The following is a 13307-nucleotide window of genomic DNA, read 5'->3' as shown; positions in this document are numbered from 1 at the left end:
TGGAAATAAATAAATAAATAAACTGAAAATTCAGAGCAGATCATATAAACTGGAAATAAATAAATAAATAAACTGAAAATTCGAAAATAAATAAATAAATCAATTAAAAACTGGAAAATAATTTTTTTAGACAATAAATAAACTTAAAGTTCGAAAATAAATAAATAAACTGAAAATTCAGAAAATAAATAATCTGGAAATAAATAAATAAATAAACTGAAAATTCAGAAAATAAACAAACTGGAATTAAATAAATAAATACACTGAAAATTCGAAAATAAATAAATAAATAAATTAAAATCTGGAAAAAAAATTAGAAAATAAATAACCTGGAATTAAATAAATAAATAAACTGAAAATTCGAAATAAATAAATAAATAAACTAAAAATTCAGAAAACAAATAAACTGGAAATAAATAAATAAATAAACTGAAAATTCGAAAATGAAAAATAAATAAACTGGAAGTTCGAAAATAAATAAACAAAAAAATCGAAAATTCAGAAAACAAATAAAATGGAATTAAATAAATAAATAAACTGAAAATTCGAAAATAAATTAATAAACTGAAAATTCAGAAAATAAATAAACTGGAAATAAATAAATAAATAAACTTAAAATTTGAAAATAAATAAACTGGAAATAAATAAATAAATAAACTGAAAATTCGAAAATAAATAAAAAATAAATAAACTGGAAATAAATAAATGAATAAATAAACTGGAATTAAAATTTTCAGAAGAGAAATAAATAAATAAACTGAAAAATAAATAAACTGGAAATAAATAATTAAACTGAAAATTTAGAAAATAAAGAAACTGGAAATAAATAAACTGGAATTAAAATTTTCAGAAAATAAATAAATAAATAAACTGAAAACTGAAAAATAAATAAACTGGAAATAAAAAAACTGAAAATTCAAAAATAAATAAACTGAAAATTCATAAAATAAATAAACTTGAAATAAATAAATGAATAAATAAAGTGGAATTAAAATTTTCGTAAAATAAATAAATAAATAAATTGGAAATAAATAAATAAATAAATAAACTGAAAATTCAGAAAATAAATAAACTGAAAATTCGAAAATAAATAAGCAGAAAATTCAGAAAATAAATAAACTGGAATTAAAATTTTCAGAAAACAAATAAATAAATAAACTGAAAACTGGAAAATAAATTTTTTAGAAAATAAATAAACTGAAAATTTGAAAATAAATAAATAAATATACTAAAAATTCTGAAAATAAATAAATTGGAAATAAAATTTTCAGAAAATAAATAAACTGGAAATTTAAAATATCATACTCCATTTAATTAACATCAAAATTGTACTCCCTCCGTCCGCCAAAAGTATTCCACAATTACTATATTTGGCGTTCGCAAAAGGTATTCCACTTTCCTTTTTAAGTCATGGTCCCACCATCCACCTTTATATTTTATCCTTACAAACACTTTTTATTTACAAAAAACCCACCCCAAATTCAATCTCAACCACACATCTCATAAAGTGGTGGGACCCTTTCTCCACTACATTAACATCATCTTCAATTTTATTAAACTTCGTGCCTAGCCAAAGTTGAATACTTTTGGCGGACGGAGGGAGTATTGAGTAGACAAGTAATGGTAGAGTGTGGTGGGTCAAATTGGTAAAGTGTAGTAATTTAAAAAGTAAGGGAGGGTATATATGTCCAAAAAGCAGAGTAGATAGTTAATTGGTGGACAAAATTTTATAGGCAAAGGGGTAGTTGATTGGTGGACGGAGGGAGTATTAGTTTGTGGGTTGCCACAATGTGGCTGGCTGCAAAGATTTATTGATTTAAGGGAAAAGTATCAGATAAGCCCCTATCATAGTGGTCCTTATCACGTTTAGATCCCTATAGTCGAAGTTAGACCAACTAAACCCTCAAAATGCCTAATTTTTAATAATCGGCAGAGATGTCAAAATCGACCCGGCCCGATGGGCTGGCCCGGTCCGCCCATGTTTAGGGCTGAGCTGGGCTCTAAAAATTGAGGCCCATAAAAAACCGGGCCTAAAAAGCCCCCCCAGTGAACCCGTCGGGCTGATCGGGCTTTTGGGCTAAAAAGCTCGGGGGTTTTGGGCTTTTTAGCCCGCCCAAAATTAATTAATTAATATTTAAATTATATATTTTAAAAATCATAAATAATAAAATTAAAATCTTAAAAGTTAAAATCCTAGTACCCTAATCGCTAATTTGAAATTTGACCACATTCCAGTAGTACATCCTTCCAAATTTTCTATCTGAACCATTGGCCCCTTCCAAATTTCCTATCTTGAAAATTATGGTTTGCAATATAAGAAATCCGATTTAAAGATTATTGGCCTAAATGCACGAATTAACTATAGTCTATAGCATAACTTTAAATTTGTTTTAGTCTATAGCATAACTTTAAACTTGTTTGATTTTTATCATGTGATTGAATTACTCAATATTACTATTGACATGAATGTTCGACTCTTCCCCAACCTACATCAATTAATTCGTGTAAGCAGATTCTAAATTCCACGTTAGTTTTATTTCAGGAGAATTTCTAATTTAAAATTATTTTTCATTATTTTTAGAACAAAAAAAATCAAAAAAATATGGGTGGGTTTAGCCCGACCGCCCGATGGCCCGAGAGGGGCTGGGTCGGGCCTAGAAAATTACAGCCCGATTTGATTTTGGGCCGGCCCGACCTGACCCAATAAAAGGCAAAGCCCGATGGGTTTGGGCTGGGCTGGCCCGACCCGTACCGTTTGACACCTCTAATAATCGGGCCCTCCACCCTAACGGCGGTTTAACACCGTTAATAATTGTTTTTCACTATCCTGCACAGTCAATTCACCTCACATGGCGAAGAAGAGGAAGCTCGAAGCGGGACCCCCACAAATTGAAAAGGAAGAGGAAATCGTCGTCGAAGAAGAAGACCTCGAAGAGATCATCGACAACGATGACGAAGAAGAAATTGAATACGAAGAAGTTGAGTATGAAGAAGAAGAGGAAGAAGAAGCGGACGTTGAAGTAGACGATCCACGCAACAACAACAGCGTTGGGGAGAAGCCAATCCTGAGCAAAAATGTTGGTGGCGACGCGTCGACAATTCCAACCAACAACAATAACGGCGGCGAGGTGGAGGAGGAGCCGATTCATAGCGTCCTAGCTGCATTCAGTAAGGAAAAATTGGTCGAATTGCTTGCGGAGGCCGCGCATCGCCACGTCGACTTGGCAGCTAGGGTTTGGGCATCGGCGGATGTGGACCCCTCCCAGCGGAAGATATTCGTGCACGGCCTCAATTGGGACACCGCCGAGGAGACGCTGCTCAAGGAGTTCGCGAAACACGGCGAAATTGAGGAATGTCGCCTTATCACCGACAAGATCACCGGTCAATCGAAGGGTTACGGGTCCGTTTTCTTTAGGACCTGCCGTGCAGCTCGCCAGGCGCTGAAGGAGCCTCAGAAGTTGATCGACAGATGAATGACGTCGTCGCAGCTGGAGAGTTTTTGGCGAGTTTCCGACGACTTTGGCAAAATTAAAAAATAATAATAAATTTTTTTAACAGTGTTAAATATATAGCCGTTAAGGCGGAGGGCTCGATTGTTAAAAATTAGTCACTTTGAGGGTTTAATTGACCCAACTTCGACTATAGAGATCTAAACGTGATAAGAGCCACTATGATAGGAGCTTATCTAATACTTTTTCCTTGATTTAAATAATACTCCCTCTGTACCCCAAATACTACCTAAAAGGGAGGGACACGAAATTTAAAACGAAATTGTTGAATGTATTAAAAATGGTGAAAATATATTGTAATTAGTATTGAGAATGATGAAAAATGAAAAATGAAAAATGAAAAATAAAGATAAATGAGGTATTATTAATGATGGGGTATAGTTCAAAAATACAAAGGAAAATCCTAGAATAAGAATTAATATTTGGAGAGAGGACACCTAATTGTGCTTCTCCGATTTTTGAATCTACTCCCTCCGTCCCATATGCTTAGGCTTGTTTTCCTTTCTTGAATGTCTTATTTATATAGGCTTGTTTCCATAAAAAGTAATACTCCCTCCGTCCACGAAAGAACTTCCTATCTTTCCTTTTTAGGACGTCCACAAAAGAACTTCCAACCTATTTTTGAATTATACCCCACCACTTATAACCCTCCTACTTTTCACTTTTCACAATTCTCAATATTAATTATAACACTTTTTCACCACTCCCAATACACTCAACTACTTTTTATCCACTCTCAATACACTCAACAATATTTTTTCTTAAAACCCGTGCCACTCCCTCCTAGGAAGTTCTTTCATGGACGGAGGGAGTATTTTTTTACTCATTTACTATTATATCCTTATTTAATTCTTTAATTTACTCCCACTTTAATACATCATTAAATAATAAATATGGGCATATTAGAAAATTTATTTATATATTTTCATTTCTAATGATTTTTCTTAATCTTTGTGAAAATCTCAATCAGCCTATTCATATGGGACGGAGGGAGTATTAGCTTGGTGTTCTTCACTTCTCTGATTTTGAATTTAGTGTACTTGGTGTTCTTTCACTTTTCTGGTGTGTTGGTGTTCTTCGCTTTGATGATTGTTGAATGTGTGTTTATTTTATAAGGATTGAAGAAACGTGTTGTTTATTTTGAATTTGAGTGCATTTTTTCTTATGTGATTTTTTAAACTGTATTAACAATATAACTGCTCACCAAAACACGTTAATTTTCAATCGTCGAATTATTTTACAAGCCAAATAGAAAAATGAAATTATGGATATTATCCGGATTATTTTTACGGGCCAAAAAAATAAAACTATGGATATTGTCATGTAATTAGCCTTACATTTTTTTAAAAGGGAAAATTGCACCTAAATACACAAAGTAAATCCATATTTGACGCGAACTTTTTTTTTGATTTGGGGGAGTTGGGGAGGGGGAGCAGTGAGGTTTGAACCCGAGACCTCACTGTTCACACACAGGAGGTCGCACCGCTTGATGTCCCCTTGAGGACAAGAATTTAAGATAATAGTAGTATTAACTTTTATAAATATTAATATTAATATTTGGCCCATATCAGAGCATTTTTAAAAAGGAAAAATTGCACCTAAATACACAAAGTTTGCCGAAAATCCATATTTGACGCGAACTTAGAAAGTTACATTTTGATACATGAATTTAATAAGTTGTTCAATTTTGACGAAATTTTCACTCCTCCAATTTAATATCCGACGTGGATCCTACGTGTGTACCCGACACATGCCATTCCGTTCGCTGGACTAAAGAAAGAACGGCATCGTTTTTTCATGCTCAAAACTACGTCGTTTCATAGGTGATTGTATTTAATCCCAACCTAATTCAAAATCATCCTCCCCAAATAGAAATTCTGAACCCTACTTCCATCCCCAATTAGTCTAAACAGCGGTGGTTAGCCCAGCTAGCTGTTGCGGCCGCCAGACTTCGGAGCCAGGTGGCGGCGGGGTTGTGAGGGAGCGGTCAAGGTGGCGCCTTTCATCAACTGGAGACGACGTGGAGGCGAGTTCGCCGGAGACTGAAAGGGAGGGGGAGAATTGGGGGTTGGTGATGGCAGTGGCTCGCCGCTGTTAGCGACAGCCTTGTCTTTTCCGGCCGAGGCCGGGGTGGTCGCCTGATGGGTTCTGAGATTGGGGATCTAAGGTTTAGGCGATGATAGAGGGAGAGGAGGCAACGCGAGCGTCGTCGTGGTGGCTGGGTGAGACGGGTGGTTTGTTGGGCAGATTCTTCGCCGTTTGAAGGCGGCGGCGGCGGCGGCGGCTTGTGATAGGTGAGAGAGAGAGGGAGTCGGGCATAATTTTAGAAGGGGGACGACAGAGTCTAAACGGCGTCGTTTTGTTTAAATTAAACCCTATTTTAATTCAGTTGTTACACGCCAGCCAAAACGGTGTTGTTTCTATTTCACGTGGATAAGTCGTAAGACACGTAAGTGCCACATCATAAATGCCGGTCACCGGAGTTGAAAATTTCGTCAAAATTGAACAACTTATTAAATTCATGTATTAAAATGTAACTTTCTAATCTGACATGGGCCAAATATTAATATTAATATTTATAAAAGTTAATACTACTATTATCTTAAATTCTTAATAAACCTATTTAAGTAAAGCTATGATTCACGAGTAGTCCTAAAAAGATACTCACAATGGAGAGCGAAGCAGGCGATCGATTTTTCGTTGCGGTGCACGTCGGCGCGGGGTTCCACTCGCCGTCGAACGAGAAGGCCCTCCGCTCCGCCATGAAACGCGCCTGTCTGGCGGCGGCTTCGCTTCTCCGGAAGGTCTTTGTTTCTTTCCTTTCCCTTTTCCGTGATTCAGTAGCCTATATTCTTCACTTGCTTTTCCAAATTCAATGAAAAGACACGCGATGATTGCAAAAATAAAATGGTGATTTCCTCAAGTGGGAATGGTAAAGTTTGGATTTTGTGAGTGATACTTGGAAGATTAGAAGTTTGAGTTTAATTAATGGTTGAAGATGAAGTCAAAACATTCTCAATTTGAGGTTGATTCCAATGTATTTCCATTTCACTGCTGAACTATTTCTTGTTTAATTTAGGGTTCTGGTGGATGTATTGATGCTGTTGCAGCTGCAATTCAAGTTCTGGAGGTATTTTGTTGGTGTAAATGCTGTAATGCTTTTTGTATCGCTTTTGGAGGATAGGTTAAGGGGGGAATTGAGACATTTAAAACTAGTTTTGGACAAATTGAAATGTTGTGGATATAATAGCATGTAATCATATACTAGTAGCAGGAGATGGAAGCATTAGGTGTCTTCAAGATTAGTAAATGATGTTAAATTTCCTCTCTGAATGTGAGCCTTTTGATTTGGGATTTACGGGGAACTATGTTTTCGTGTATAGGATGATCCTTGCACGAATGCTGGGAGAGGATCAAATTTGACTGAGGATGGTCGTGTAGAATGTGATGCCAGTCTAATGGATGGTGACTCTGGAGCTTTCGGTGCTGTTGGAGCAACGCCAGGTAGTTTGCAAATTGTTAAATCTTTGCGCTGCAAAGCCGGTTGAGTTATAATTACGGACTAATTTTCATTCATGTGAAGTTAATGGTCGAAACAGGTGTTAGAAATCCCATCCAGATTGCTGCGTTGCTAGCCAAAGAACAGATTTCGGGTTCATCACTCCTGGGTCGAATTAGTCCTATGTACGGTTATCCACCTTTTCGTGCTTCAACACTAATGTTATCTTGGAGTTGTACAGTTTGTGTTCAAGTGCATCATTATCACGAGTCTCTTGGAAAATCATGTGTTAATTAGAAGGATTATATTCCTCAGGTTCTTGGTCGGCGAAGGGGCCCATATGTGGGCGAAGTCCAAGGGTATTGCGACTGATGGCACTATAGAGGAGGCGGATGAGGTAGCTTTTATCCGACTACATACGCTGTCATCTAATCATTTTGCCAAAATCCCACCTTTGCTTGTGAAATCTATAGTTTTATTATCAAGACAAAAGAGCCGTATTTGCACTTTTGACTTGTCGTAGCTTATGCATTTCATGGTGCAGTGGTTGGTGACTGAAAGGGCTCGAATTCAATGGAAAAGATACAAGGAAATGCTTGATGATGCCAAAGCTAGAGGTAGCTTTCATAGTTCTTGAGACCTTGCTGTATCAAATGTTTTTCTATTTTTACTTCTATACACTTCAAGGACTTATTTACTTTTATTTTTTAATTTGCAAGAGTTCTCCTTTAATATGACAGCTTTTTATGCAACTCTGCAACATGATACCTTAGAGAAGATGATTGAGTCAAGAATATTATCCCATTGCTAATTATCATAAACATCTTTGTGTTTGGGAAGTCAAATTTGATAAAAATTTGGAATTGTTCACTTTTAGTACTGATTTATGTTATTCGTGTTTCATGTGTAGAGGCTCAATCACATGATCTTCCAAAGGTAAAGAAAAGTAGGAATCAATCTTATTCATTGAGTACACTAGAAGAGGACGCTATATTAGACACGGTTGGAGTAATTTGTGTCGATTCTGAGGGACATATAGCTTCCGGAGCCTCAAGTGGTGGCATTGCCCTTAAGGTGATTCTTCTACCATCTTCTGTGAACTCTCGATGACTTCTAAAATTTTGTATGTTGCTAAATATATCCAACTCAAGCTGCTAAATTTGGATGAGAATAATTGAACGCGCTTTGCATCTTGGAACTACTTCGCAGGCCAGAGGCCGTGTTGGACTAGCAGCAATGTACGGTGCTGGTTGTTGGGCATCCTCAAGAGGCCCTTTTGAAGCGCCTTTTATTGTCGGTTGCTGTGTTAGTGGTGCCGGAGAGTACCTAATGAAAGGATTTGCTGCTCGTGAATGCTGCATATCTTCATCATTGTACGTCCTCTCCCATAGGTTATTTGACGTTATCCTTTGAACTTCCAAGTTAGACGATAATGTACTGTTGCAGGTCTCCGGCCGGCCCGGTTAATGCCTGCTCGAAAGTATTGAAATCTGTCGTTAAAAGTGGCGAATGCGCGAGCGAGCAGAGTGCTGGAGTTTTACTTGTTCAAGCTGATACTTCTCCTCTGGTGAGATTAGATACTTAGGGTTCGTTTACTTTCATGGTAAAAAAGGGAATACATATATTTTCACTCTTTTTCCACCATTTTCACATGTTTACTATTATGAAAATTTTCTCCGGGCAGGGTGAAATATTTTCTCGGACAGCTCCTTTTCACTCATTTTCTCTCCCGTGTTGGATAATATTATCTTTGGGTAGTGAAAATATTTTCCAACATTTTAAGTTTTTTGTCATCTCTAGCAAACATATGATAAAAAATGAAGAAAATATAATATTTTCTCATTTTTTTATTCATCATTTTTCAATGAAAATTTTACAATCAAAATAAACGCATCCTTAAAAACATATCAAGAAAATCATTGGAGAATTGGATTGATTATTGGGTGGTTGCATCAGGGTGGTGGAGAGCTTAAAACTGTGGAAATAGCAGCTGCGTTTACTGCTTCTTCTTTCGGAATAGGTTATTTCGGGAGCTCGATGGAGCGGCCCAAGGTATCAACACATTCTTTGCTTCTACCCTAAATATACGAAGTATACCCAAATTTTGATTTTTAACTAACACTATTTTTTTGATCAAATTAATACATGAACTTTCAACATTTTGGAACTTAGCTCGAATTAAAATTTTGGCAACCATTAATTCTATGTGGACGTTGAAATTTTATTTTGTGGCATTTCAGCCGGTAATCAAAACACTATGTTTTTATATAACATAAAAAAACGACATCGCTTTTTTATCTTTCATGTTATGTTGGGAACGAGAGTATGATTTTAGAAGAAGAAAACGATGTTTTTATGTTACATTAACCGCAACGTTTTAATTATCGATTAAAATGCTTCGTAAGAAACTTTGGCATCCATGTAGGATTAATTGTGGTCGGGATTTTAATTCGGGTCAAATTTCAAAATGTTGAAAGCTCGTGTATTAATTGTTGGTTAAAATCCAATATTTGGATGTATTTCTTGTATTTGCATTAAATTAACCATGGCTAAAATGAAATCTTGGTTATTTATGGATGATGTGCTTCTTATTAGGTCTCCATTCTAAGAAGCACAAGACTGCAGAATCAAAATGGAGTTGACACGTTTGCTGCAAGAATTCATCTCGATTCTCAGAAATTATAGTCACTCCAGCTTTGGATGATTAATTAATGATTTTATTTTTATTTTCTGGACTTTTTATATGGTTATCTAATTTTACCAAAAACTAATTTGAATATTTCTTTCCTTCTGCAAGTTGGCCCAATTGTTTTCTACTTCATTTGGACTCTTGGGTGCTGCACCTTGTCATTGTGGTCGGCCCCCATATCCCTTGTTATTAATTTATTTTCTATTAATAAATTTAGTTACTTTTTTATTAAATTTAATTGAGATACAAGTTAATTAGAAATTATAAATTCTAACAAAAATCAATGCATAATAATTGAAGATTAACAAATTCTAGTTGGAGTTAACTAAGAGTAGATGCATTGTGCATCTTGATGTGCACAAGTATTTTTGTCAATACTAGGTTTTGCATGGTGTTGGCCTCTCTATTATTTTTATTTTATTTTATTTATGAAATAATTTATTTAATCTTTAGTTAAATTAATCAAAGCATTGAATTCTTATTGGAAAATTATCAAGTCTAACTAGCAATTTAATAGTAAATCATAATTGGACATCAATAAATTTTAATTAAAAATCTACCTAGGAATTCAACTAAATTCTAATTGGAGATCATTAAATTATACTACTAATTAAAACTTCAATAAATTCCTAATTAACTCATAATAAACTATTAATTCATTAATAATTAAAGCTACTTGCTGACGTAACGAGGCTTTTGTTCAACAAGAAATCGTAAGGAAGCAATTAACTCATAATCATTAGACTTGGTGCTTGTAACTTGTCTAATTTTTCGATTTCATATTTTTTCACTATGATGACTCAAACCTCCAACTTAATGGTTGGATGGAAAGCGACTTACCGACTGAGTTGTGTTTCATTGTCTTATACCTCGACTAATTAATGGGAGAGATATTAAAATGAGGCAAGTTTCTAAAACCAACAAGGGAATAAAGGAAACCATTTCCTCATTCTCAAACTTCAACCCAAATTTTTGCTAATTTACTCGAAATTGTAGGCTCGCTTAGCTGCGGTGAGAGTGTTGGAGAGAAGCATTGCTATGGTCATCGGCCCAACTCCCCCGGGAACCGGGGTGATGGCCGAAGCAATCTTGCTAGCCTCCTCGTAACACACGTCTCCAACTAGCCGATATCCACGACTGCAGCTCGCGTCCTGTTGTGCAAAAAAGCACGAATTTAGTGGCAACGAGGAAGGGGGGGTTGAGAGTGGAGAGGAGAAATAGGTTTGTCATACCTCAACAGGATTGATTCCAACGTCGATGACAACAGCACCGGGCTTGATCCAGCTGCCTCTAACCATGTTTGGTTGTCCCACCGCAGTGATCACAATATCTGCTTCTCGAGTGATCGCCTCGGGATTCTTTGTTCTTGAGTGGACGACTGTAACAGTGGCGTCTTCCCTCTGCCGAGCAAGAAACATTAGATTGAGGTCAAGTTTGATCGAGATGGAAAGTTTCTCATAATGGTTCTGAGTAAAAGTCTATGAGAGTATCGTATTACTTGCAAGAGAAGGGCAGCTGGCATTCCGACAATATTACTCCTGCCGATTACAACAGCCCTCTTTCCCTTGATTGGGACGCCATATCTATGCAACAACTCTATGCATCCTTTGGGCGTGCACGGAACAAATAGTGGTTCTCTATCTCTCATGGCCAGGCGGCCGATATTCAGAGGGCTGAATCCATCAACATCTTTCTCAATACAGACAGCATTCAATATATTTTGCTCATTCATATGCTGGCAAAACAAGAGATCATTAGTATGGTGATATTCCAGAACCAGGAGGCAATAATGAAGAAAAATTATAAACTCTTCTACATATAGTGTGATCTGAGGGAATTGTTTGCTGAGATCATACTTCATTCACAGGAAACATAATACGCAAATTTGGAGGCTTACGGAAGGTAGAGGCAACTGAACAAGGATACCATTAACTGCGGGATCATCGTTGAAGCATGAGATATGCTCAAGGACTTCTTGTTCTGAGGAGTCTTCAGCTAAGTGCACTTCATATGACTTGATTCCAACTGTATCACAGGCTTTTTTCTTGTTGCGTACATAAGTTGCAGAATCCTTCCTCTCTCCAACAAGAATAACAGCCAGTCCAGGAACAACCCCACTAGATTCCTTCATTTTTGATATTTCAGCAGCTATTTCCTCTCTGATCTCTTTGGCAGTCGCTTTCCCATCAATAACCTTAGCAGATGCCTCAGTAGTCAATGCAGCTGTATAACATCACATGTGAAATAAGAAGGTATTCAAAAGAACAACTACCATACATACTCTAGAGTACCTTATAATGCATACCCTCCATGGCATCAGAACTGTAAGAAGAAATGCAATGCCACCAAAACCCCCCAAATATAGAAAGAAGATACAGAGTCGGAAGATTTGGGCCCAACTTACAAATTAGTGCTGAATAACTTTCAAAGAATACATCTGAAAACAACCTATAACATGTAAACTTTAGTGTTATTGGACCACAAAGAAAGGGTCTAAATAGATTAAGATCCTATTAGCCTCTTAAGAATTCTACAAAAAGGAAGCTTGATATTGAGCTCAGCTCATTTACAGATGAAGCTTCCAAACTCAAGCTTACCACTAATATAAGCAAAGATCAATCATACTTCAATTATTATAAAAGGAATTGCTTCACTTGTTTTGAGTATTATTGCAGTATTTCTTAACTAAATAAAAACTAAGGCTCAACCATGTGTTTTACCCTCTGCCCAATACACATTCATATCTCAAACTATTCCCCCTCCCAATCCCAAAGAAATCCAGAAATTCAGTGTCGAGTTTTTCATCAGGAAAAATTCCATAACTGATCATAGATTTGTCACACCACAACTTCTCAATACACATGCATAAAGCTCATCAATATGCACATTCCAATTCAGGTGCAGACGCAATCGAATACGATCAATTTAGAAAACAAACAAATACGTAAAAATTCGGTAAATGTGCGCAGAAAAGCATGCGCTCACCATTGACAACGGACGAATTGCTGCAGGAGGCGTAAGTGTTGATAGCTCCACTCGTTCTCAGGAAGGCGGGAGAGCTCCGGGAGGCGCGCAGCTGGACGGTGGTCGTAACGAAAACTCGGCGTGCGCAGCCATCTGAGGCGGCGGCGGTGCCGAACATAGCGGCGGCGGAGGAGGTGGCGGCGGAGGATGCCATCTTGAGACGGAAGAATTGGAGCCGGAATCTCAGCCCTATGCTTGCTCTTCTGCTCTTGCTTTGATATATGAATGGATGAATGAGAATTAGGGTTTTAGAAATGATTATAAAGCGGAAAAGGAAAAAGTAGGGTTCTGTTAAAGCTGGATTCTGAGGTTTCCTATTTTCTGATATTTTTTTTACCTTGTGATGAAGGTGGACAACGAAGAAGATTTTGCAGGCAACGACGCCGTTTCATGTTGAAATTTCCTTTTTCGCATGAAATAATGGTATATTTTCATGCCACACTTATTCATAGCATCAAATTTTGATTCTAGAAATATAATATGTTGAGAGTTTTTTTGGGAGAATTTGAGAAAAATGTAATTGTTAATTTTGCATATTTCATTCATCTAAAAAAAATTGCTAACCTACAAATATCTCAAATCGAAT

At 36.5% G+C, this 13307-nt stretch overlaps 3 protein-coding genes across 3 annotated transcripts; 2 read left to right on the top strand and 1 right to left on the bottom strand.

Annotated features, from left to right (window-relative positions):
• Window positions 1–2849: 2849 nt before the first annotated feature.
• LOC130998681 (UBP1-associated protein 2A-like) lies at window positions 2850–3473 on the top strand. The gene has a single exon (XM_057924093.1). The coding sequence runs from the start codon at window positions 2850–2852 to the stop codon at window positions 3471–3473; it is 624 nt and encodes a 207-aa protein (XP_057780076.1).
• A 2644-nt stretch (window positions 3474–6117) lies between these two features.
• Window positions 6118–9804, top strand: LOC130999141 (putative threonine aspartase). Its single transcript, XM_057924641.1, has 11 exons — window positions 6118–6313; window positions 6589–6639; window positions 6893–7013; window positions 7109–7193; window positions 7324–7405; window positions 7553–7625; window positions 7919–8082; window positions 8218–8381; window positions 8455–8575; window positions 8965–9060; window positions 9604–9804. The coding sequence occupies exons 1-11, from the start codon at window positions 6179–6181 to the stop codon at window positions 9691–9693; spliced, it is 1182 nt and encodes a 393-aa protein (XP_057780624.1). The 5' UTR covers window positions 6118–6178; the 3' UTR covers window positions 9694–9804.
• A 607-nt stretch (window positions 9805–10411) lies between these two features.
• LOC130999142 (bifunctional protein FolD 4, chloroplastic-like) lies at window positions 10412–13158 on the bottom strand. Its single transcript, XM_057924642.1, has 5 exons — window positions 12683–13158; window positions 11595–11920; window positions 11196–11432; window positions 10930–11097; window positions 10412–10848 (listed from the first exon to the last, which is right to left on the bottom strand). The coding sequence occupies exons 1-5, from the start codon at window positions 12873–12875 to the stop codon at window positions 10678–10680; spliced, it is 1095 nt and encodes a 364-aa protein (XP_057780625.1). The 5' UTR covers window positions 12876–13158; the 3' UTR covers window positions 10412–10677.
• Between the last annotated feature and the right edge of the window lie 149 nt (window positions 13159–13307).

This window comes from Salvia miltiorrhiza, chromosome 8 (assembly GCF_028751815.1).
Source record: "Salvia miltiorrhiza cultivar Shanhuang (shh) chromosome 8, IMPLAD_Smil_shh, whole genome shotgun sequence".
Classification (NCBI taxonomy): Eukaryota; Viridiplantae; Streptophyta; class Magnoliopsida; order Lamiales; family Lamiaceae; genus Salvia; species Salvia miltiorrhiza.
This window is presented reverse-complemented; position numbering and strand designations above follow the sequence as displayed.